The sequence below is a fragment of the Strix uralensis genome, chromosome 6 (assembly GCF_047716275.1).
Source record: "Strix uralensis isolate ZFMK-TIS-50842 chromosome 6, bStrUra1, whole genome shotgun sequence".
Classification (NCBI taxonomy): Eukaryota; Metazoa; Chordata; class Aves; order Strigiformes; family Strigidae; genus Strix; species Strix uralensis.
Window position 1 is genome coordinate 42739378 of NC_133977.1, and position 24179 is coordinate 42763556.

General features: G+C 38.8%; 1 protein-coding gene across 2 annotated transcripts in view; it reads left to right on the top strand.

The window, feature by feature from the left end:
- The window catches only part of ACVR2A (activin A receptor type 2A), a 70144-nt gene that overhangs the window by 41897 nt on the left and 4068 nt on the right, over nucleotides 1–24179 (top strand). The window contains exons 5-11 of one of the 2 annotated variants that reach the window (XM_074873808.1): nucleotides 8801–8824; nucleotides 14812–14955; nucleotides 16184–16327; nucleotides 18007–18152; nucleotides 19191–19305; nucleotides 20601–20739; nucleotides 23747–23877. In XM_074873808.1, coding sequence (XP_074729909.1) covers nucleotides 8801–8824; nucleotides 14812–14955; nucleotides 16184–16327; nucleotides 18007–18152; nucleotides 19191–19305; nucleotides 20601–20739; nucleotides 23747–23877 — 843 coding nt within the window. The remainder of the gene's footprint in view (nucleotides 1–8800; nucleotides 8825–14811; nucleotides 14956–16183; nucleotides 16328–18006; nucleotides 18153–19190; nucleotides 19306–20600; nucleotides 20740–23746; nucleotides 23878–24179) is intronic. The other variant, XM_074873809.1, reaches the window with a different exon arrangement.

The following is a 24179-nucleotide window of genomic DNA, read 5'->3' on the forward strand; positions in this document are numbered from 1 at the left end:
TAAAAGGACTCCTTGTCTGAAAGTAGTGTACAGCTGCTCCCGTGGAACTGGGATACAGATACTGGTTAAAGGGAATGTAAAGAAGATCTGCAGTTGAAGTATAGATCCAAGGCTTAGCTCAACTCGTGGCCTTACTGTGATTCCAGTCACCATTTTCCTTTTACTTGTTTATGTATTTTGTGTTTTGCCTTAAAATGTTTCAGTTTTAGCAGTGTTTGTGTCTTACTTAGAAAAAATATTATCAGATTGTGGTCTCCAAATTTGAAACGCAAACTGGCTGCGTTGCATCAAAACAAACCTTTTTTGGCTGCATGTGCGTAGTTCCTGCTGTTGTCAGGCTCCAGCTGATTCTGTAGGTGTAATTAATATTAATACCAGAATTCCTCTTCCTTCAGTTATGTCTAGAGATTTAATTGAGATTAGGAGGCCTTTATGAAAAGAGGTAAGACAGCAAATTCTCAGACTGAAGTAGGGAAGGTGAACAAAACTTGGTAGTGGAAACGGAGAGAGAAACGATTTACCCAGGGTCCCGCGTCACTGGGGTTTTTGCAGAAGGAACTGAACTTAAGCTTCCTATCTCAGTGCAGTGACCACTCAGAATACATTGCCTCTCCTACAGTGGTGATGCACTGATGCTATTTATGATTAAATAAAACAAAAACACTTGGGTTTTTTGGTAGGATTGCATTTTGAAAGGGTTTGCATGTATTTGCTCTGTACTGCCAGCTTCTGTGATATTTTCAGTCTTAACTGCTTGACTTTAGGGTGTTCCAGGAAGCAGTATTGTCTGTGGTTGATAAATAAAATTGGTTTAGTTTCAGTTTTGTAGTAGTAGATAAGAAAAATTTGGGGGGAGGCAGTGGGCATATGTTCTTGCCAAATGAAAAGAACATAATTTAGAGGAAAAAAGTATGTTTCCTGTCCTTGCAGAAAGTATTGCAGATCCTCAAACTCCATGCAATCTGTTAGCATAATTATTTCATCCATCTCGATTTTTATGTATTTGGGACTTTACGTCAACCTAGTAGTCTTCACTGTAAGATCAGATTCGTAACTGCTAGTTGTGTGAATAATTTCAGCGTGTGATTTCCTTTCTAGACTTAAAGAAATTAAATAATGGATAAAGTGATAGAAAAGCAAGCAAATGTTAAATATCTGTGAGGTATCAAGAACTTGAATTTTTATATTCTTCCTTTTTATTGCAGTTTTTTTCTTGCATGGTTTGTGTTTGGAACAGGAGTGGACACGTCATAATTTTTAATAAATAGGGTAATAACCTGTTTTGTTAATGCTCAGATTGTATCTGTTGGGATAAGTATATGTTGGTGCTTGAGCTAGTTATGTTGTAATAACACTTTCTTATCTTGTGGTGAATAGGAATTAAGGTTTGATGTGGAAAGTCAGGAAAAGCTACTTCTGCCTGAAAAACTAAATAAAATTATTATGGAAATAGAATGTATAAATATTCTCCCATATGCAGCAGAGCAGTATTTCCCACTTTAAATTTGATTAGAGCTGATTTGAACAGGAGGCAGAGGAAGCAGGAAGAGAGAAAAAAGTATTAGTAATTTTATAACCACGAAACAAACATTTAAATATTTATGCAATTAATACATTAAATATTAATATTATATGTAATAATTAGGGCATGAGTAGAGTTTGTAGGCAAATGGATTCTTTTCTAAATCTTTCTGTAGCAAATGGTAGAACAGCTAGATCAGATGTATAGCAGATCCTCCCTAGAAAACAGGGATTTCTCTGTATGAGATACAGTTAAAGGTTATCTCATTTTACTCGGTTTATTCCTGGAAGGCGATGGGAGTGCTTGGGTACAGTATGCCCTGTGCTAATCTTTCCTTCAGTAAAAATTAAAAGATGGATGAGGGATGAGCAAAAGATAAAAATGAGGAAACACTGAAGAATGAGAAAATTTGGAAGAATTAGGAGAAGGGATAAGTAAGTAAAAAATCAGAGAGGAAAGGGAAAGAAATTGTTTGGAATATCTTTTTTAAAAAAGGAAGAAATATGCTAGAAGAAATTTTTGAACCTGTAGTGAAATATAAAGGACACACATCTGAGAAAATGCCAACAACTTTATTTTCTTTTGAAAGTAGAATTGTTTTATGGTACGTGCACCTATGGGTCAGGCAGTTCCTACACAACTGAGCTCAGTTCCCAGCTATGTGGATTAAGTTAACCTTATGTTCCCTTTGAATGCACAGAGAACTATTTTAAAATTTCATGCAGTAGAACTAGTTTTCATACGTTTGGTTTTGGAAAGCGGTGCATATTTTTGTTTGCTCTTTACATGTTTCATTCTTAATTTCTTTCAGGCATTTGGATTAGAGAGGTCAAGGGAGTTGGTGGAGTAGGTAGCTGCTGTGGGGTTCTTTGCTGGTATGCCAGCCCGGAGGCGTGTGTCCAGCACGGCCGCGGCAGAGCCGGGTGCTCCCGGGTGCCGCTGCCAGTGCAAGGGACCTGGCGTTGCTCCTGCCGCTCCCTTTAGTCTTGGCTTATGTAGTTCTTTGTCTCTTGTTGGTGCTGTTAACTGCACGCCTCACTTTATTGTGTGGGGTGCTCTCTAGTTAAAGCTGTCAAATTTTATAAAATCTGTCACTCTTTAAATTCTTAAATGAGTTATCAACAAATGTAAGTTTGCTAAATATGTATGTGTATATGTAAAACGGTTTGAACTATTTCATTTTCTTATATTTGATTTAATCACGCAGCAAACATATATTCATGTGTCTGATCAAATTTACTAAAAAATGGATTAGTATTATAAAAATTCGAATCCGTGTGTTTTTATATAGAAAGAGTTACTCTCACCCGGTTAATTTTTGCTCACGAGCACCAGGTAGGCTGAAAAGGAAACGCTGCAGCCTTTGCGGACAAAGGTTTTTACTCTCAAATGAGGTGTAGTTCAGATTTCCCCACAGCATCCTACTAATATTCCTGGTAGAACTACTGAGTGCGGATGGCAAGGAGTTGATATGTTGTGCTCATTTATTTTTTACATCTCTTGAGCTCGGGCCAGAGTTGTCAGTCAGTGCTAATTACAACTATAGTGTTACCACTCAGTCATCTGATAGAGGGGGACCATAACCTATTTTATGGCATAACTGACACAAGTAACACACTTGGTTTTTATCAGTTCGCAGAGCTGTGGCTCCCAACATTTTACATCCATACTGTGCAAAGAGAGATTAACCTCTTGTACTTTTTGTTGAGTGCCCAAGTTATGGATATCTTAGTGGATCACAGAATTGCTTTTTTTGTTTTGTGTTGTTTTTAAAATAAGAGTCATATGTTGAGAGGGTTGAAAAAAAAGCTTTACAGATTCACATAACGTCTTCATAACCTATTTTTGTGCTTTCTTCTGAAACGTTTGAAATTACTTGGGTCAAAGATGCTTCATGTTTTTAATCACTAATCACAAGGAAGCCCTGGTCGAGGCCTGTCTGGCGTTACCAGAAGTTTTAAAACTCGGAATGGACAGATCCTGTCTATTAAGAGTGTCCATAAAAGCAAGCTTAGTTGCTAGGAATTACCATTTCTTTTTCTCCTCAGAGAGGAGGATTACATAGTTGAAAAATACGACTACATCTTCTGCTTCTAACCTCTCTTATATCACTCTACTTTAAACTTTTCACCCAGTATTCCCTGTATTGAGCACAATAATCTTTGATGTGCTTTATTTTTTTTTTTTTTCTCCCTGTATGGATGAACCTCACTGGTCCTATATATATGTATGTGGAGAACATCCCTTGTCTTCAAAGTCATGTGCTATGTGAACCAAGAATTAAGAATAATTGAAACACATGTATCAAATATAGAGAGATGTAGATTTTATTCCTCTGATCTCAGGAGGTTTTTTTGAGCATAAAAGAATACTGTGATTTTGGTTGATGGCAATTTTGGTGTGTCTCCCTTTGCCACCGTACCATGATAGTCTTTCTTCAGCATATATTTTCCTGAAGACACCCAAGTATGACTAGATCTTTGTAGCTGTGTCATGGTTGTGATATTTCAGATTCAGCTGTAAGAAATTAGAATTGAAAGTGGTATCACATAATGTGACATGAATAATGATGAAGGAGGAAAATCTCTCGCAGTGGCAGATGCAAGACATATTCTGAACTACCAACTGCAGGTCCGACTGCATGTGTAGCACTGGAAAAACAAATTCTGTGTTGGAAACTAACAGGAAAAGAACATATAACAAGAAGCACTGCTCTTTGCTGCAGTTTTTAACCTCAGACATCTGGTCTAGGCCACCACACCTGTGCCAAGGAGTTTGGTGAGTGTGTGTAACTTGAATGGTTTGTTTTCAAAAAAAACATAAAAAATAATTAGTAGTGGGAAGTTTTTTATGATTGGCATTGGAAAATATTTTCATTTATTCTCTTTATTCTCTACATTAACTTTTAGCACATCAAATAATCTACCTGGTGCACTTAAAATTTCTGGGATAATCTTTATCCTTTTACCACACCAGGAAAATCAGTTGGCTGCTGAAGAAGAATGAAGAAATCAAATCAAGTGTTTGGGTTTTTTCCATTTTTGTCTTCCAGCCACATATTTCTTCTTCTTGTTGTTGTAAATATTTTAATAGAAACATTCTAACACTTGAAAAATGAAGAATAGGAAAGGGAGAGGGCTTTTTTTGCAAGGACTTATTCCAAACCTAGGAAGATTAATAGCTACTTGAAAAATAAATGGAGGAGAAGCCAGGTGCTTATATGGAATGGAAAAAGATTGATCAACAGAGAAAAGCTGGAGCTCAGGAAGAGGAAGAATTTTTAAAAAATAAAGACTCAGTTGAGAGCATGTGGCTAGCTAGGAAGGAGTTAAGGTTGGGTTCATATCAGTGGTTAATGAATGATTAACATATAATGAGTGGCAATGTTGGTATTAAAAAGGAATACCTGAATGACCTCAAGATTTGGACTGTTAGATGTGTGCATGATTTTGCATTCTCTAACATTGCATTTCACATCTTCAGGACTAGTAAGAATTTCTTCTATAATTGATTCCAGGCAATAGCTGGAACGACACAGGAGAAAGATCTGGTGCTGTCGGTTGATGGTGATACTGTGAGGCACAGCCATGATATGGTTGTTTAAAGGAGAAAAAAAAAAAAAAAAAAACAAAAAACCACAGATATAGGGATACTGTGAGAATGCAGTAGGGAAGTTATTACAGATAAGGAGTCCTTAATGTGTAGTTGGTAAATAGCTTGTAACTGGGTGTGTTTCAGTTTTTTAAGAGTTCATGAGCTGTTGCAAGACAAGTAGTTCCTTAAAATCTTTAACAGAGGGAAGAATTTGTATGACAAATAATTGAAAAGCAAGTACATAGTGATGCATGCTTTTTCAGTGCTCAGTATACAGCCAGACATCCAGAACTTTGGTTCTAAATATTGATAGCTTTAAAAAAAAATGTTTTAAAAGTAGTTTCCTGAATTTTCAATTTGCTTTCAGAATGTGCTCTCTCCATTTAAATAAACCATAAATGCAGCCATATTTTTTTAAAATCTTTAAGGGGTAAGAAATACTAATCAAGACTTACAGTATCTTATCCTGAATGGCAGCCTAAAAGGAACTTTATAATGAAAGTACAATTAAAATTAAAAACTTGTTTCAAATGTATGTCTACAGTGACCTTCAAGTTACTTTGTGTTTTTGCATTGATTCAAGCAGAGCATTGTGTTACAGTATAAAGCATACAATTTATACCTTATTCCTGGCTTATTAAAAAGTTGGTTTAGTTTTAGGATTAGGCCTGTACAGAGTGGGTCTGAGAGGCCGGTGCAAGAAGATGTGCATCCATCTGGTAAGGCTGGATGTAGGCAGTACTGTGTGTCTTATTCTCCTAAATGTTGCTTTGGCATATACACATTTAACAACTGACAAGACACTGAAGGCTTTTACAGCACTATATTTAATTTGCCTTGAAGAATTTCTCTCTGTTGTTCATTCATTGTAAACAGTAATATTCAAAATTATTTACATCAGCTAGACCACATTTAGATTACAGTCTTAGCGCTTCAGAACAATCCTAGGAAGGCCAAAATACTGATCCCTGAAGTCTGCAATCAGGTACTCTACCTTCAGGAGATTTTTAATAATTTTCCACAATAAAGTTCAGTTTGCTGCATATCCTCAGATACGTGCTTCTGAATGTTTTAGATGGGTGCCGTTCAGGTAGTCTGTTATATCACTAAATGGATCAGAATTCCACATTTCACAAGGTATAAAAAAGTCATTCATTTTACCTTACATTCTCCAAAGAGTCTGAGGTACTGGGGGTGAATACACAGATGTCATATTTAGGAACAAATGAAGGAATCTGCACAATAAATTTGTAAAAAAAAAAAAAAAAAAAAAAAAAAAATTGGATTTATTTTGAACACAGTATTTAAAGACTTCTGTGACACGTTTTGAAGTTCAGAATATGGTTGTGGATAGCCCAAATTTTGGAAAAGACATACACACGCTGCTTGGTTTTTTTGGTCTAATTGGTTATAAACATCACAATCATTTCCCTAATCCTTGATAAAACCTTTAGAAGTAGTTTTCAGGCAGTATAAATAGGAAGTTAGTGTGTTTATATACATTTGTATAGGTGATAGCTACTTTGGGGGGCAGTTAATTGCTCCCAGTTTTTATTTATAAGAATTGTATTAGTTCTTGATACAAGAAAGCACATATTTGTATTTCTGTAATAACCTGATACTGCTTAAACTGGTGATACTTGCATTTCTAATGAAAAATCTGAGGTGGTGGTCTGTAAGTCTGAAGGGAAGGACAGTTTTAAAATCAGAAGGTCTGTGATGTGCATAAATCTCTCTCTCAAAATTTTCATGTGTGTCTTAATCTATTAGCCTTTGGGGGAAGTTGATCCCCTTAAGAGAGTAGCAAGAGGCTTTGGAGAGGATTCCTTTCTCAGTTTCTCATTATGGTAAGAGCAAAAAGGTTGGATTCATGTATCTTTTTACTTATTTCTGAGGAATTTACATAATTCTCGAGAGCTGGAGAATTTTAATAGCAAATAGGCCCGAAAAAAATGACTAATAAATTTTTTACAGCCACAGGAAAGATGTTTCTTGAATAACTATTTCATAGAAGCAATGCTTTTAAATTTTTTGAAGTTATTGTCTGTTCTTTGACTACTTGAGTTAGTAGAAATATGAGTACACAGAGATATTTCTGTTACTCTGTTCAGTAGCCATTCCCTATTGGATTCACAGATGGAATGATTTTATTTTATTTGGCTACTCTTTCTGACAAAGGAATATGGAGGGCTTGAAGGGGGAACTTCTTTCAGTAACTGTGCTCATGGTTGGTGGACTTTGTGCTGCAGAAACTGAACTTGTAGTTTTTTGAAGTATACATGGGATAGTAGTCACTCTGCTGGAACCATCAGCTCACAGAGATTAGGAGGTGAAGATGATCAGCTGCTCTGAAAACTAGTTTTAAGGGTTTGTCTTCTTTCTAGTGTGGGCTTTGTTTGTTTGTTTGTTTTTCCCCCCCCTTACAAAGTGCCCCAAAATGTTTGCAGGCTGTGCAGGTCTTGCAAGAATCTGCTTCAGGCTCTTGGGGTGGGTGTTATCCTCATCTCCGGTGGTCTGCTGCCCGACGGCGAGCCTGCTGGGCTCCAGCTCTTGAGTGTTCTGTCAGTGGCAGCAAGTCCTATTACAGTATTTATAAATCTGACTCCCAACTAATCTAGCCTTCAAGAAATACCTCAGCCCTTCTATTATTAATTATTTAGATAACACTAAGTGTGTGCTAGACAGTTTTCAAGCATAGAGAAAAGCCTCTTGTTGGCCCTGTGCTCTGTAGCATCCTAAGAATGTAAAGACAAAGGGTGAAGAAAAGGATGTGGCAGCTGAATACTTTAAGTGTCTGAATTCCATGTTCTTGCAACATCTATCTGATCAAATTATAAAGGAGAAAGAAAATGGCTGAGGCAAAAGTACAGGAGGAGGAACAAAGGTGTCTCAGCGCGTCTCTGCTTGAGTGGCGATGAGATGGTTCAATAAAAAAAAATGAAAGTAGCACAAACAAGCTTGTGTTATTAAAATGTTTTTTAAGTTTCAGTAACAGTGCTCTGAGACTTAGGTTTTTATAATGGATTTCATTCCAGAGTCTGTAAACTCATGTGATTTGTTTGAAAGAATCTTTAATATTGTAATCTCCCTTTATGTATGCTGGATGTAGTGTTTTCAAGTTCACTTGTTCTAGCATGCCAGATGTATTGATTAAATTTAATAATATAGACCTAAGATATGATGACCTAGTTGTTTATAAGGTTTAGCTATAACTTAGACATTAAAAAGTTTTCGTTTTCCTCAGCTAGCTACTAATTGCAGTGAATTTTTAAAAATACAACGCTGCCCTCTACTGTACAGTTGTGAGTGTAACAAATAAGTTTGCGTAACTTGAGTTCCTATGTTTAATTTTCTGCATGTGTTTATATACTGTTTTGTAGTAACGTGACTGTTTATTAAAACCAGAATTGTCCATTGTAGGTGTATAATAAGATCAATTCAGGTGATGGTCTGTGTAATAATCTTTTTTTTTTCCTCCTATTTTTCTTGGTAATGTATCAATGATGGGGGTTTTTATTTTAAATGATCCGGCATTAGTACAAGAAAATATTGCTATCCCCATGAATATTTTTGTTAATTCACAAACAACTGATTTTTGTCTCTTTTCTTATAAGCTGTTTTTAAATCCCATTCTTGGTATAAATAGTAATTTCTTTTGCCTGTGTTTTTTCCCCTCTCTACAAGCACGCCTTTCATATAATGATTGAGGTAAGATGCATTGATGTTTGTTCATGGTTATGGAACTTTCTGTGGACATGTAAGAAGTTGTTTTGGTATGAGTTACATTTTTCCGGTATTTTGGACAAGAAATGTGTAAGCATGCGTGGTTTAAAAATACAGATTTAGTCTGCTGTTCATAGCTTTCTTTAAAATGTACTGCCGTTTCTCAGGCTATCGAGGTAAATGTCTGCAGGGATGGATAATGAAATACAGCAGGCGTAGTCAGTCTGTGGTTCTTCAACTACAGACTAGCTCGTTTGTGTCACTTCCACCCTCGTGCCGCGTGGTCCAGTGACAGGGACCACGCGTCCTGCTGGGGTGGGTTCCCCTGGCGGTAAACGGCACATCCTGCCCACTTCTGTCCTGTCTTGGGTATCTGTTGTCATCTCCCACCTGTGAACCTTGAGGTGTGTGGTCTTCATCTTGTGATTCAGGGTGGTGTGATGGGGTTGGGTGTGATTCAGGGGCTTGGAGAAATAGATCACCTGAAGGAAAAATATTCTTTCACTATTAAGCCTTTACTTGACTTTTTCACTGACCAGAAGTTATTTGTATTAAATTACTGATACCTCATGTGAAACTACAAGTAACTGAAAACTGTTAATCCAGAAACTTGGTTATCATTGCTAGGCTTTTAAATTAGGCTTTAAAAAGTCGAGGTTTGAGTTATAATACGAATGCTCAATTTCCGTTGTCTCTATAGGTCTTTAACTAATAGCTGAAATGCTCTGTAAATGTAATTTAGGAGAAGATAGAACGATGCTATTCAAGTATTTTCCTGAACATCTTGCATCTGTAAAGAGTTATTGGAGTTCCTTCTATTTGTATTACTGTTTTGCTTGAAATGCCATAATTTCTGTTAGGGAAGAAGCTGAAGTATCCTGCCTACAAGTAACTACTTTGTTTACATTACTTCGGGGAATATGTTTGCAAAGCACAATAAAATGCAGGATTTTGTGGGGCTGAAAAGGAGAAAAATTGTTGCCATTTAAAAGAAATGTAGTTTGATACAAATCTGAGTCAATTTTAGAATAATTACAAACTCTAAGAATTCTGAGTGCTCCTTTTTACTGTATTTGGGTCTTAACTTTGCAGATCATCTGGTTGTAAATGAACCAGTCCCAAACTAGAAAGGGGGGAACCAACCAAGATAGTCATTGGAGTTTTCCAGTGAGAACTTGTCAGCCATATTCACAGTATAAGCTGGAGAATAAATGTAATGAAGGGGAAATATTGCACCGTTCAACAAAGAAAGCTTGCCTGTGCTCTGGAAGGTTGAGAACTTGTTTATATTTTGGAGTCAGGGAAGAGAAATATGTCTCTGTACAACCCTGTTTGGGTAATTGGTCTTTTTTTTTTTTCCCTTTGTTGTACGTGATAAATCACCTGGTTCAGTTGCCATATGAGAGACATAACGAGATAAACTCAAGTGCTGACACTGTGGTGGGGCAGGTCTTTAAACAATCTGTTCAGTTGGTCATATTTTTAATGGAGTTGTAGTTTCATATTATGTTTCTCTCTGATCTTGAGAACCATTCTTGGAGACGCTTGAGGAAACCTATTTCTGGAAGTTACCATTCTTTAATGACTATTTTTCCCTCAGTTCTTTTTCCAGTATGACTAGTATGCACTACCTGACAGCTCACTGCAACTCGCAGCTGTAAAAATCCAAACCAAAAAGCTGTTTGAGATTTGAAAACCTTACAGTGTACAACATAACTAGATGCTCGTGATTTCTGAGATCACCATACAACCCAAACTTACGGGCGTAACGATCAATGACTTCGAGCTGTAGGAAGGGTAAGGCCTAGTTGTCTGAGTACTACGCAGCATACGACCCAGGCAGTTGAAGTATTTTTTGCTGATGTAGCTGCTTCTGCTTTTTATCTGGCAGTAGATTGCTGTGCAACAGGAGTGTTTCTGCTGCCTTTGTGAACCGCCCCAGGTTAGGACAGCGTGTCTGTGAGAAGGTGGAGGACTTGATGGTGAAGTTACACGGGCCACTGCCTTGCCGCTCCCAAACGAGAGCCCAGCTTCCCTCTGCTTTGCCGTGTTTTTTGCCTTAACCTGGACCTTGTTGTAAACTGATTCCATTTGTTAAAACTAACCTGATTTTAAAAACAAATAAAAGCTTTAAGGCAATACAGTATATTGCTTCAGTTTGCTGCGTGGTCAAACAAGGACCAGAATGAGCCCAATGGAAGGGACAGGGAAAGCTTGGGAACGGGAAGTTGGGCCTTTATTTTTTGACAGCTGTGGCAAGCTGTTAGACTAATATATCCACATTATATCTTTATTCACATTATATCATCATCCTCGGCGCCACAGAGATGATTTTAAAAAGCCATACAAAAATAATTACGCCTGTGGCACGTTAAACATTTTTGCTTAGAAGTAGAGCAAGTTGAAAATATTGTCAAGGAATGTTTCTGTATAAAAATAGTACCTGTAGTTTTAGAGTAAATGCCTGTTGACTTTAACAAAGTTGTTTAGAGGGAAAAAAAAAAATCAGAAAAAACCCTGGAAAACTATTCTTTTTAGTTATGTTGACAGAAGGCAATTATACTTTCCATTTTAAATCAGGATTTGTTTTGATTTGTGTGTGTGGGTGTGTGTTGCTTCTTCAGAAGAATGCCGGAAGTTTTGACTTCGTAGAAATGTTTCAACACGAAAGGGAAATGTGCAGGGAACCGCAGGAGGCTGCTATATAAGGTAGTGGGAAACTTTTTTTTTGAAAATGTGAAATGCCAGGATTTTCTAGGAAATATGAAATTCAGGAATGTGAGACGTATCATGGTCTAAGGTGAAAGGAAGAAGCACCAGTTTTCACTGGCCAGTTTTTCCTGAGGAGTTACTGCCTTCTCTCATGTGATAGATGCTGTAAGTTTTTTCATCAAATCTTTGAGAAGTACTAAGTGGTCGAGAAAAAATTCATAGTGTGCTTCAGAATACCAGCAGATTTTTGTGGGTGGAGGTATGGAAAGGAAAGGGAGCTGTTCTAGTCCTTAAAGCAAAGTGAGATTTGGGTTTACTTCCCACAAATTGTTCTCTTAGTTTAGGCAAGTCACTAGGTTCAAAACTTTAAAAAGTTGTCTGATCTCCTGATGTTAAATCCCCAAATGCTACACAGTGCTCAGGATTCTTAAAAATAACAGGGGTTTTTTTACAGGTTAAAGTAGGCTTTTGTGAGTAAATTTGGGCATCTAGTTTCACTTCTAACTGTAACTATTGCAAATTGAGGACAGTGAATTTCCCAGGTGCCTGAAATAATCATAAATGGGTTTGGCACTGAACGAAAGGCAGCACGGGAGGGAAAACTTAACTCTTAAACTTCATTTTCTGTATTGTTGTTTGTCCAGTTTAAATCCAACAATTTTGATATAACAGCTGTAAGCATCTTTCGCTGTCATATTTGCGAGAGGATTCCATACTTTTTTGAGGATAGTATTGTAATGTGTCTCTGATTTGAATTTCAAATGTTCCATCTTCTTTTACAGTTATTAATCTAGGGAATGAGGTTACAGTTTCTTTAAATTGCTATAAATCTGTGTCTCTGTGAAACTTGTTCTCTTTGAAGGATGTATTTGTTGCTTAATCAGAAACAAGAGAGTGGTGATCTATACCTGTGCTTGAACTGCTCAAAGCTTTTGTTGGGTACAGAAGCACTTGTCTCCATTCTCACAGTAGTATACTTCAAACCACAGTTGCTCAGAAAATGTGCCTTTAACATGCACAAGATTTTTATGTTGCTAGCTGAAGTGCTCAAATACTTAACTGTTGAGTACTCTCATTTCTTTCATCAAAGCAGCTACTCCAGTGTTTTTCATTCTTTCTCTTTAAAACAGCATTACAGCTGTGACGGTTTGGGCAAAAATAGAGAAGCCAAGTGTATGTTTTGGAGGCTTTTTTAACCAGTAGACTATTGTGTTTTGCTGTATTCTTTTTGTTGTGTTCCGCAGGGTGGATATAATTTTAAAGTGATATCCACTTTTCATTTATATGTTTGTTTCTTTCTTACGTAATATTGAGACTTGTGGTGCAGTTTTGTGGTCTGCACAGACCTTCACTGCCACCAAAAGCAGCCATTCACCCTCTTCCTGTCACTGATCTATTAGTCTGCCCCCACGCTACCATCGTGGGCATCAGCACCTGCAATTCTCTGTAGTAATTTGGACTGAGGAACAAATCGGGGGGTTAAACTAATTTGCAGGAAGGTGGAATGAAGGTGGAGCTGTCTCTCATGACAGTATTGGTAATTCTGCTCAGTGACCACTGCACATCAGAAGATATTTTCCTGCAGGAAACAGGGATCAGGCAGAAGAGAGAGTGTTTCTCTGGTTCTGTGGGTAGGGTTATGCTGTTTGATGCAGAGGCACGTGTAAATGGGTCTGGTGTGTTTGGTGGTGGTAGGGAAGAAGCTTACGCAGGTACGAGCTTAACCCAGCATGGTAGGTGAGAGAGAAGGGCCAGCCCTGAAAGAAGCACGTCTTTGGCAATAAAGTTGAAAATCTGATTGTTGTATTCAGACGATGCGTGTGACACAGAATGGAAGATATGTGTAAAGTATGTCGATAGGACAAGAGGGAATGGCCTCAAGCTGTGCCAGGGCAGGGTCAGACTGGCTCTTAGGAAGTATTTTTTGCAGAAGGGGTTGTTGGGTGTTGGAATGGGCTGCCCAGGGCAGGGGGGGAGTCCCCATCCCTGGAGGGGTTGAAGAGTCGGGTTGACCCAGCGCTGAGGGATCTGGTGGAGTTGGGAATGGTCAGGGTGAGGTTAATGGTTGGACTGGAGGAGCTTCAAGGGCTTTTCCAACCTCAATAATTCTGTTATTCTGTGAAATACAAAATACAAGATATTCAATAAGCTGTTGCATTTTTTTGCCCAGAAATGGGAATTGTTCAGATCTGTAGTGATTACATGGATAGCTGTATAGAAGTTCTCTCTCACTTGCAGTTGTTCTTCGCAGCTCATAGTGTCATATTTGAAAAGGAATTACTGGGCTAGACCCTCAGTGAAGTACAAACCCTGTAAGATATGACAAGATAATCTCTCCCCAGTTCTGTTTCTGGGCTACAGCCCCGAACTCACATCTCAGTAACATATTGGCTGTCTGCGTTAGGAAATTTGGGGGCAGTAGAAGTGGATCGGTGGTGTGGCTCCTCACACCGCTTGCGGGGCTGTGGAGATGCTGCCATTTGGATTCCTGTGCCAAATGTCTGCACTATACACTGGATCAATGGATTCTGAATGAAAAAATGTTAGTTACGTTCTGGAAGACGTTGCAGTAGCAAGGTTGGCTTTGCAACCTTACGTCCCTAGTAAGCAGTGGAGTTTTGGAAGTAGAGCTGTGCTTGGTACCGGCTCAGCGGCTTGTGAGCAGGGACCTGGTGTACGTGGTAACTGCAGACAGCAAGGGGATTCACTTCAGCTCTGCGCTGCTGCCCCCAGCCAGAATCCTCCTGCAGATACCTGCTGCTGCCTGGCTGGTGGCCCAGCGGTGCAGGGAGTCACATGGAAATGGCCTCTGGCTCTGTAGAGTCAAGCCACCCAGCCACTGAGCTAAAGGATTAAACAAGTCTCACGTATGTCAAACAAACAAAAAACCCACCCTTACATGTATCAACGGTGCTCATTTTAATTCTGTCTTTTAAAGTAACAAGTAAAGCTTGATTATCTTTATTCCTTAATTTCTGCTGTGCTTTTACACCTGGTTAGACAGATTTATACTGTAACTGTTGTTATGCTGTCGCTTGCACATTATTTCTGAGCATGTTTTACAATCTTTTTTTTTTTTTTTTTTTTTTCCCTGCGGAGAAGGGTTGCTGTTTTGTTTCTGGCTTGTTTGGGGGAATTTGTTGCAAGGAGGGTTGGATACATGATACAAGTCTCTTCCAGTTTACAAGCCTTTATTTGTAGTGCTGCCATCACAGCACATATAATAGCAAAACTAATTAATGCTTTTAACCTGATTTCAGGATCCTGGACCACCACCACCTTCACCGCTGATGGGTTTGAAGCCGTTGCAGCTACTAGAGATCAAAGCTAGGGGAAGATTTGGTTGTGTATGGAAAGCTCAGCTACTAAATGAGTATGTTGCGGTCAAAATATTCCCTATTCAGGTAAGCAGAAGTTATTGGTGATGCTTGTAATATCATAATGTTAAACCAGCTTTTCTACTCACAATAAGAGGCTTTTGTTATAGAGAATTTTCAATATATACTGGAAATCTAGATAGAAATGTCTGGAGCTGAAAAATGCACAGGTAGAATTTTATTGAATTAAAATCAGTATTTTAATGCAAACGTGTAATTGAAACACAAACTCTGTGAAATTCATAAAAATACGTATTTGGTGTGAATAGTTTCAAGCAGCTCTCGCATGTCTCTGAGAATTTAATTTTTTTCAAATTAAATTGTACTTAGAAGGAACATCCTGAAATGCAAACCTATAAGGTGATTGTTCCAATTAAATATGCCTCAATTAAGTGAAATAATACTTACTTCCCACCAAGTACCCTCTGAAAGCCATGTTTTAGAATAGATTGTGCTCATAATTTTAAGATCCAGTCTAGTTAAAGAATACAAAGTGATCATACATAGTGATATTAGGATAGATTTTACATTAATTAAAACCACTGCTGCTACATGAGGTGAGGAAATGTGCTTGTTCTGATGATTAACCAAGCGTTGACTTGCTGAATAAATACATGTGCAGGTTCTTACTCTTCTAGGAGAAATGGCATGTACTTATGCTGGTTTCAGCCATCAGCACAGCATAAATTAAATCTGAGACTTTGTTCATTATTTTTAATTAAGGAAAACCTATTTCTGATTCTTTATGGGGTTCTTGTAGATTAAGAAAATATAAAAATTGAACCATGCTCTTAAGACTAAATCAATTGTAATGATTTGCATTATGTAGACTCCAGTCCTAATCTACAGCTTTCTGTGTTTCCCTGGTTCGTATCTGTGATAATTGAGGTTGTTTTCAGCAGTTGATGTTTGTTTATAACAAATTTTAAGTTTTTCAGACAATTTTCTACTATATGCGAGTATGTAATATATGTGAAGACGGTTTTTCAGGGTTTTTTTATATGTTAGGTCAGTAGTTTGTAGCACAAATATTGTTATTACTCTAAACATTTGTAACTTTTAAATAATCATCCTCATAATGTTAATAGCACACACTATGCTTTCTCTCCTTTAGGTAGCAAATGCCATCTTGCCAAAAAAAAATTTTAGTCATTTTGACAGCTCATTTACAAAGGCACAGTAAATTGTAGGAGAAAGTCCCTCTTACTGCCATTATTACAGTATTAACTTGATTTGATGTGTTCTTTCTTTAAAGGACAAACAGTCATGGCAGAACGAATACGAAATTTACAGTTTACCTGGGATGAAGCATGACAATATTTTGCAGTTCATTGGTGCAGAGAAACGAGGCACTAGCATTGATGTCGATCTCTGGTTGATTACAGCATTTCATGAAAAGGTACGGTTAGTCCTCAGTGTAGTTTATTTTTTTATGATTATGACAGAGGAAGAACAGCCTTGGAAATGTGTCACAAATGTGAACTTGAGACAGTTAAGAAATAAAATTTAAAATAGCTTTCTCTTACAGTTAGCTTGTCTCTTTTCAATGGATATGAATTTATTTAAATTTATTTTCAGCCAGCTGAGAAAGTTGTCATCAGTCTTTACTTAATGGAGGAGTTGTTTTAGAAAACAAAAATTCGTTCTACTTTTTTGCTTCTTAGAATGTGTATTTTTGAATATCCCCCATCTAAACCTGCCTAAATTAAGCTCCATCTTGCAGAGATCCTGCTGTTCTTTTTCCTTGTATTAGCTGACTTGAGTCTATAAGAATGAAGTGATACCTATCAAATCTATTGTGATAACTGCAATAAGAAACGTAAAGATATCTAATTAAGAATGTGGTCGCTGTTTTGTTTTATCCACTTCGATTATTTTTTTTTAATGCATGTAACTGTCACAGAGGTGTAAGTACAAAGAGAAAAACCAAAAAGCACCCAAACTTAAATTTAGCCCTGGCACAGGCAAAGAGGCATTAGGAAGATGTTACCTGTAGCAGATTTAAGAAAATGCAAATCTGTATGATATGGACATGCCAACACATTAAGGCTAGCTCATAGATCATACTTCTAGTTTTGAATGTTATATTCTTCATTCTGGCATTTTTGTCCCACTTCTGCTTTAATAATTCAGAAGTTCAATCAACTATTTAAAATTTTTGACAGATCTTCACAATCAAGTTGAAAATATCAAACTAATTTGCCTTTCTGAAAGGTTACTGCCCTTTTTTTCTGTTTGTTTTTTGTCTAAGAGTTTTAAAAATCTTGTTACTGTTGGAAAGGTGGCACCTGAGCTGATTCTCATTGATGGAAAATATGAATGTTTTGTTTTATTTTCAAAGTGTAGCCTCTACACTTTGACAGCTCTTTGTTTTTTCCCTTTTGTGTCAGCTTTTCACACAGCAACGTGTGCCACAGTGACATTTCACAAATGGGATAATATATAAATCCATGAAAATGTCTGCATAGAGTGGGCTATAGAAGTGTGTTTGAAGAGAAGAGCTTTATGTTGAATAGTTTTTACTTTACATTATCTCTTTCTATTTATTCAGAGTGTGTATTTAACTCTGAAAGTGTGTTGTGAAACTGGAGTTCACTGTTGTTGGTCCATGAGAACAGACAGACTGTCAATTAAAGGCCCTCAAGAGTGGTCATACACAGTTCAGTGAGATTCTTGAAGGTGAATCTGACCTGTGATTTCCCATGCCTGGAAGATGATAAATCATATTTGTAAAAGCAGAGTTGTCTTTATAAAGAATTTAAATACCTTAAGTCGAGCTCCCATTTCTGACGCGGACAGTTAAGCGCAGTTATTGTCAGGCGTGCCGCTGGAGTTGATTGTGCTCTTTGCTTGTTGAGGTGACGTGTAGATGCATCTTGATGCTAATTCATGGCCTAGAGGTGATGCAAAGGTTAATTTTTTGTTGTTTAAACTAGCAGTTGTTTGTGTACGTACGGGTATAATTATATGGTCTATCAGAAAACAGAGAAAGGCAGGCAGGCATGTAGTGTTGGAGGCCATCTCGGGCTTTGCTTTATGAAACTGATCTCATAATTGTTTTTCTTTTTGGCTGCGCAGGGTTCATTAACAGACTTTCTCAAGGCTAACGTGGTTTCTTGGAACGAGCTGTGTCACATAGCTCAAACTATGGCTAGAGGATTGGCTTATCTTCACGAGGATATACCAGGGCTAAAAGATGGACACAAACCTGCCATCTCACATAGGTACAGTATATGTAAAATACTTGCAGGTGATTGTTAGTATTCAACTTTGAGCTAAAGGATGGGAAACATGGATAGATAGGAAGAATTCAGATAATTACTCAGTGGTATCCTCCTTCCAGAATTACCGAGAGCCTCATAAGAAAAATCTGCTCAGCCTAAGCAGAAATCTAGCTGACGATTTATAGAACTTGGTGTGGTGATTGTGGTTAATGTCATAAATTCTTTTTTTATACAGTTAATTATTTAAGTACCCTCTGCAGTATATGAAATAATTGGCATTATAGCCATCTGAAACAACTTAAAACACTTCTATACGTAACTTTAGGTAGTACTGAATGCCTTCAGACAGAAACATTTACTGTGAGTGGTGTTATGCCTGTTTTTGAGGGTAATTGCTGGGTTTTTTTTCAATGAGGTTAAGTATAGAAAGCTATTAATAGAAGTAGGGAGCTGAAGTGATAGTGGTAACCAAAATGGAAGGTAGGCATATAAAGTAAGAGAAACATCCAAATTCTGCAGAATTCTGGCTATTTCATGAGCAAAACTGCTTGGCTGATGGTAAAATGGGGGAGGGGGAGAGGTACACACAGGACAGATGGGAATCCCTGGATCGAGTCCATAATATTGTGTTTCTGCAGGAAAACATGTATCTCCTTGTTAGAAACAAATCAAGATTCATTTTTCAGTGTGTTTTGTTTCCTGTCATTTAAACAAACAAAACGTAGTTGTAACTAAAGTATGCAGTACCTACATTTTTATTCTATTTCGGTATCACAGATGCTTATAAATCTGTATGTATTTTAAAACGAAGCATAAAACGATAATTCCAAGTGCAGTCTCATACATTTCCATAAGAATAAAGGTGTGCAAGCATACCCCTAGGTTTTATTATTATTATTTTGTTGTTTAAATGGACTACTTCTGTATAATTTTCTTGCCTTTCACATTATAATGTTGTTTTGTTTTATTACGTTTTCCTTAGAATTTTATATGATATTTCGTGTTGTAGATCTCTAATTTTTTTCCTTAACTTGAAAGGGACATCAAAAGCAAGAATGTGCTGCTGAAAAATAATCTTACAGCTTGTATTGCTGATTTCGGTCTAGCTTTAAAGTTTGAGGCTGGAAAGTCTGCAGGGGACACCCATGGACAGGTAAATACAGGTTTATTTCCATAAATGATACAAACTGCGTGTGAATGGAAGGGGGTAGTTTAGGCCACCTTCATGCACAGGACACTCTGTCATCAACCCTATTTTCGGTGACCTTTAAGGAATGTGGCAGTTTGTGATTTCTTCTCACAAGCTAAAAATTAAACAATTCTTTAGATTATTACAGGTCACAGCTTTCCCCCATCTCACTACATGGCCTCTCTCTCTCTCCCTTTATTTTCATTCTTACTGAAGGATTTTGACAATAAAGAAGAGTGGTCTTGCCATCTTTCATGAATTGTTCTGAGATTCTGTTCAGAAATTGAGGAGTGATACTGGCAGCCAGTTTCTAACTTTCTGACCTAGCAACAGTCACTCTCCTGAAACAACAGCAGCACTAATCAAGTGCTTGGCATACACAGGGAACTGGTGGAGTACCATGTACTTTTAAAATAACAAGCTGGAGCTTAGAGCATTACGGTTTCTGGAAAACTAAATATATTTAATCTTAGGCAGAACTTCACAGTTTATCATTGAGCAACAAAAAAGAAATCCTTACAATAAGATTATAAAACCTCAGTCACACTGCTTAAGAGAAACGTAGCTATTACAGTGAAGGTTTAAATAGTGAAGTTCAAACATCTTGTAAGTTCTGATTTATTCAGATGACATAGTTCCATCATTGACTGTGGTCCAAAATGATGGATATCCCCAGAGTTCTCACTTAATAGCTAGTTTTGTGTGATTTCTCAGTATAAATTGCACTTGTAGCTTATTTTGCTTTGGTATTTTTATCACTACTCCTGTCATGGGGAGAAACATAAGCACGTTTCACATCCTTATGACATGAAAAAATGAGTAGTGACCTGGAAGAAAATCATAGAATCACAGAATAATTTGTGTTGGAAGGGACCTTTAAAAGGTCATCTAGTCCAACCCCCTGCCATGGGCAGGGACACCTTCCACGAGATCAACTAGATAAATAAGAAATGGCCGTGACAAATAAGTTGAATTGTTATGCAAATGTGTTATTTAAAAATAGATTCAGATTTTCCTGTTTCATAAGTATCCTTTATAGGGTCCAGTTTCCAATTCCTCTTACCTACCACTGGATAAAAGAATACAAGAAACTTCCCAGGACTTATCCTAAGCAAGGATAACCATGGCAACTTTTAATCATTGACAAAAAAAAAATTAGTACTGGCCTACGGTATTTTTATAAATGGCACTGGCTGGAGTGGTAATGGGGTCCTGTTGATTTTGAGTGTACAGATTTTTATGCTTTCCTTTCTTTGAAGGTTGGTACACGAAGGTATATGGCTCCTGAGGTACTAGAAGGTGCTATCAACTTCCAAAGGGATGCGTTTTTGAGAATAGATATGTATGCCATGGGATTAGTCCTCTGGGAACTGGCGTCACGCTGCACCGCCTCGGATGGTAAGCAAGATAGATGGTCTGTGGAAATACTGAATGTTGTTGGAGAGGTGTATTTAAAGCAAGGAAGGGGAAGGTAGATCATAAGTAATGAAATTTAATGAGGGTGGTAAGTCTTGTGGTAAAACGAATGAAACGCCAACATCACGTAGTCACAACATCATGTAGTCACTTTATAATTTAGTGTCAGTATTTGGGGAAAGTTGTTTTGGGTTTTTTTTTTACTAGTTGCAATTTCTTCTGGTCATGGTGAGGAAGAGACTCTGGAACTCCTAACCCAATATGTTCCATTTCTTCTGAGTTCAGCCTGACAGTCTCAGTGCCCATCAGTTAATCTTAAAAATATTGCTGCTTTTCCTAAACAAAAGCTCAGATGAGCTCCACCTGGTAACAGAGACTGAGGAGGTGATGTCTCCTGCCATGCACCCTGGGATGTGGACAGCGAGACACTCCTGTCCCAGCATAGTGAGGGAATACAAGGCTATAAGACCTGCAGAATTTTCTTAGGGCAACATATATTTTATTACAAAGAGCACTGATGCAGTTAATCATTTTCTAGCTGCTCGTAAGCACCATGGCCCCTCCTGAACCATGGTGAGCTTCAGGGCATCTGGAAGTCAGTTCTCAGCGCCGAGACACAGAAAAGTCTCTGTTTCTGGTTTAGCCACAGGTGCCAGAGTGAGAGTGCACTGTGTCACTTCAGTGCCTCCCTACCTTCTCTTTCTCTTTCTTGTCACTAATGTAACATTAGTTCAGCTCGTACAGATGTTAGAACGGAGGAATTTCTAATTGTTCACAGCTTAGAAATTGAAAACCTGGTAATGTCTTCAAGTCTGCAGCTGATACTTGGTTAGCTGTGGGGCCAGCACGGTTGTCTTCCTCAAAGCAAACCATTGGATCCAATTTTTAAGCTATCAGGGAAAGATACCAGATACCCTGTTTGAAGTATGAATGATATTCTTAAATTTTGTAAACAGAGATCTTTTATGGGTGCCCAGTATAAGCTGGGATTAATCAAGAACAAGACAAAATGCTCAAAAATGGGAGAAAGTTGTGTTTTCAGTACAGTCTCTAAAGCAGCTGAGTTCAGCAAAGGAAACAGGCCGGTTTTGGTTCGGCTGGTGATGGCGTTTGTGGTAAAACTCCCCTGTGGGAGCCCGCTGGAGCTGCCAGACACCCACATAAATACCCCGACACGCACTGGAGAGCTCAGATTGGTGCTGCTCCGCGCCCAGCAGTGCCCTTCATCAGCCCTTCCTGGCGCAGGAGAAGCCACGAGGGAGGTTTGACCCTTTTAAAAACGTTAAGCCGTTGGCTAACAGGAGCGGCAGTCTTGCCCAAATCTCAGGGGCAGCCCCACAGCCTGTGTGGATTCTTCCTGCCTCGCTGTGCTGTAAAACACGCGTATGGAAAGGGCTCTGGAAGTGGTGTAGGTCTCTCTGGCAGGGGTGGGTATTTTTCCAGGAAGTTAAGGAGACATTAGTGATGGAAAGCAGCTGCCTGAACCACAGCTTGGTGCAGATTTAGTCACAGCCGCTGGTTTTCTCTCTGCAAATAATTTTTTCTTCTTCTTTTTTTTTTTTTTTAAAGAAGGTATCACTAAGTCTCATCAGCTTCATCCGTACCAGACTGTTCACTTCTTCTGTCTTCCCCTTCCTCCTTTTTTCAGCCTCTTGATCCGAGAGCATAAAATACATATGACAATAACATAGAATTGTATAATCTACAGCTGTGTAATCTATAGCTGAGCATATAAAGCTCATTCTGTTGAGGACAAACACCCTGCTTAGCCTTCAACACACCTGTTTAGCCCCAGGCTGTGGGGATGGGAGAAGGGACATGGTGGTTGCTGGTGCAAATTGGCCTCTTGCGTTGAAACCTTTGCAAGCAGTGTGGTAGTCGGGTACCAGCAGAGCCAAGAACCGGGGAGGAGGAGGAGGATTTGTCCTACCGAAGCAATTTGTTGGGGAGAAGCTGGGGATCTGGGGAGCCTCTCCCCACCATTGGGTTTCAGCTGAAAGGGAGCCGGGCCGGGAGGTGCCACGTGCGGGAGAGTGAAGCCGTGTAGCTCCTGGAAACGCTGCTGCTGCTTCACAGAATGACAGAATCATCTTGGTTGGAAAAGCCCTTGAAGATCCTCCAGTCCAACCATGAACCTCACCCTGACCGTTCCCAACTCCACCAGATCCCTCAGCGCTGGGTCAACCCGACTCTTCAACCCCTCCAGGGATGGGGACTCCCCCCCTGCCCTGGGCAGCCCATTCCAACGCCCAACAACCCCTTCTGCAAAGAAATACTTCCTAAGAGCCAGTCTGACCCTGCCCTGGCGCAGCTTGAGGCCATTCCCTCTGTCCTGGCACTTGTTCCTTGGCTCAAGAGACTCATCCCCCCTCTCTGCACCCTCCTGTCAGGGAGTTGTAGAGGGCGATGAGGTCTCCCCTCAGCCTCCTCTTCTCCAGACTAAACCCCCCCAGTTCCCTCAGCCGCTCCCCATCAGACCTGTGCTCCAGACCCTGCACCAGCTCCGTTGCCCTTCTCTGGACACGCTCGAGTCATTCAATGGCCTTTTTGGAGTGAGGGGCCCAAAACTGAGCCCAGTCATCGAGGTGCGGCCTCACCAGTGCTGAGCACAGGGGTGAGATCCCTTCCCTGTCCCTGCTGGCCACGCTAGTGCTGATACAAGCCAGGATGCCATTGGCCTTCTTGGCCACCTGGGCACACTGCTGGCTCCTGTTCAGCTGGCTGGCAATCAATCCCCCCAGGTCCCTCTCTGACTGGCAGCTCTGCAGCCACTCCTCCCCAAGCCTCTAGCACTGCTTTGTCAAGGCCTGGGTCAGTGCTTGCTCCCCCCTGGCCTAGGGCGAGTTTTAATGGCAACAGGAGGTAAAATGCTCCAGAACGCTCTGATGGTGTCTTCAAAATGTAGTCCCCAGTCTTAGGGTTGTTTCTTTTTTTTTTTTTTTTTTTTTTAAAGAAAAGTTGATGGTTTAACTTTTTTTTTTATCCCTAGGCCCAGTAGATGAATACATGTTGCCATTTGAAGAAGAAATTGGCCAGCATCCCTCCCTTGAAGACATGCAGGAAGTTGTAGTTCATAAAAAGAAGAGACCTGTTTTAAGAGAGTGTTGGCAAAAACATTCTGTAAGTAGTTACACAACCACGTTCTTCAAAGTTTGGTCACAATTGGAATTTCAAATTTTGTTAATCCTATGTTGTGTTTGTAATACTTCAGGAAGAATTTAATATTTCTAATGAGAATTAAATGGACTGTAAACTAATGTTCTTAAAATATTCTCTCATCTTGTGTGATTTTTTGTTTCCACTTTTTTTGGTGAAAGAAGAGATTCTTGAGAGTTACTTTTGAATGCACCTGTTTAAAATATATTTAAGAAATAGTAGTCTTGATTTACTACAGGAATGCTACAAAATAGCATAGAATAACA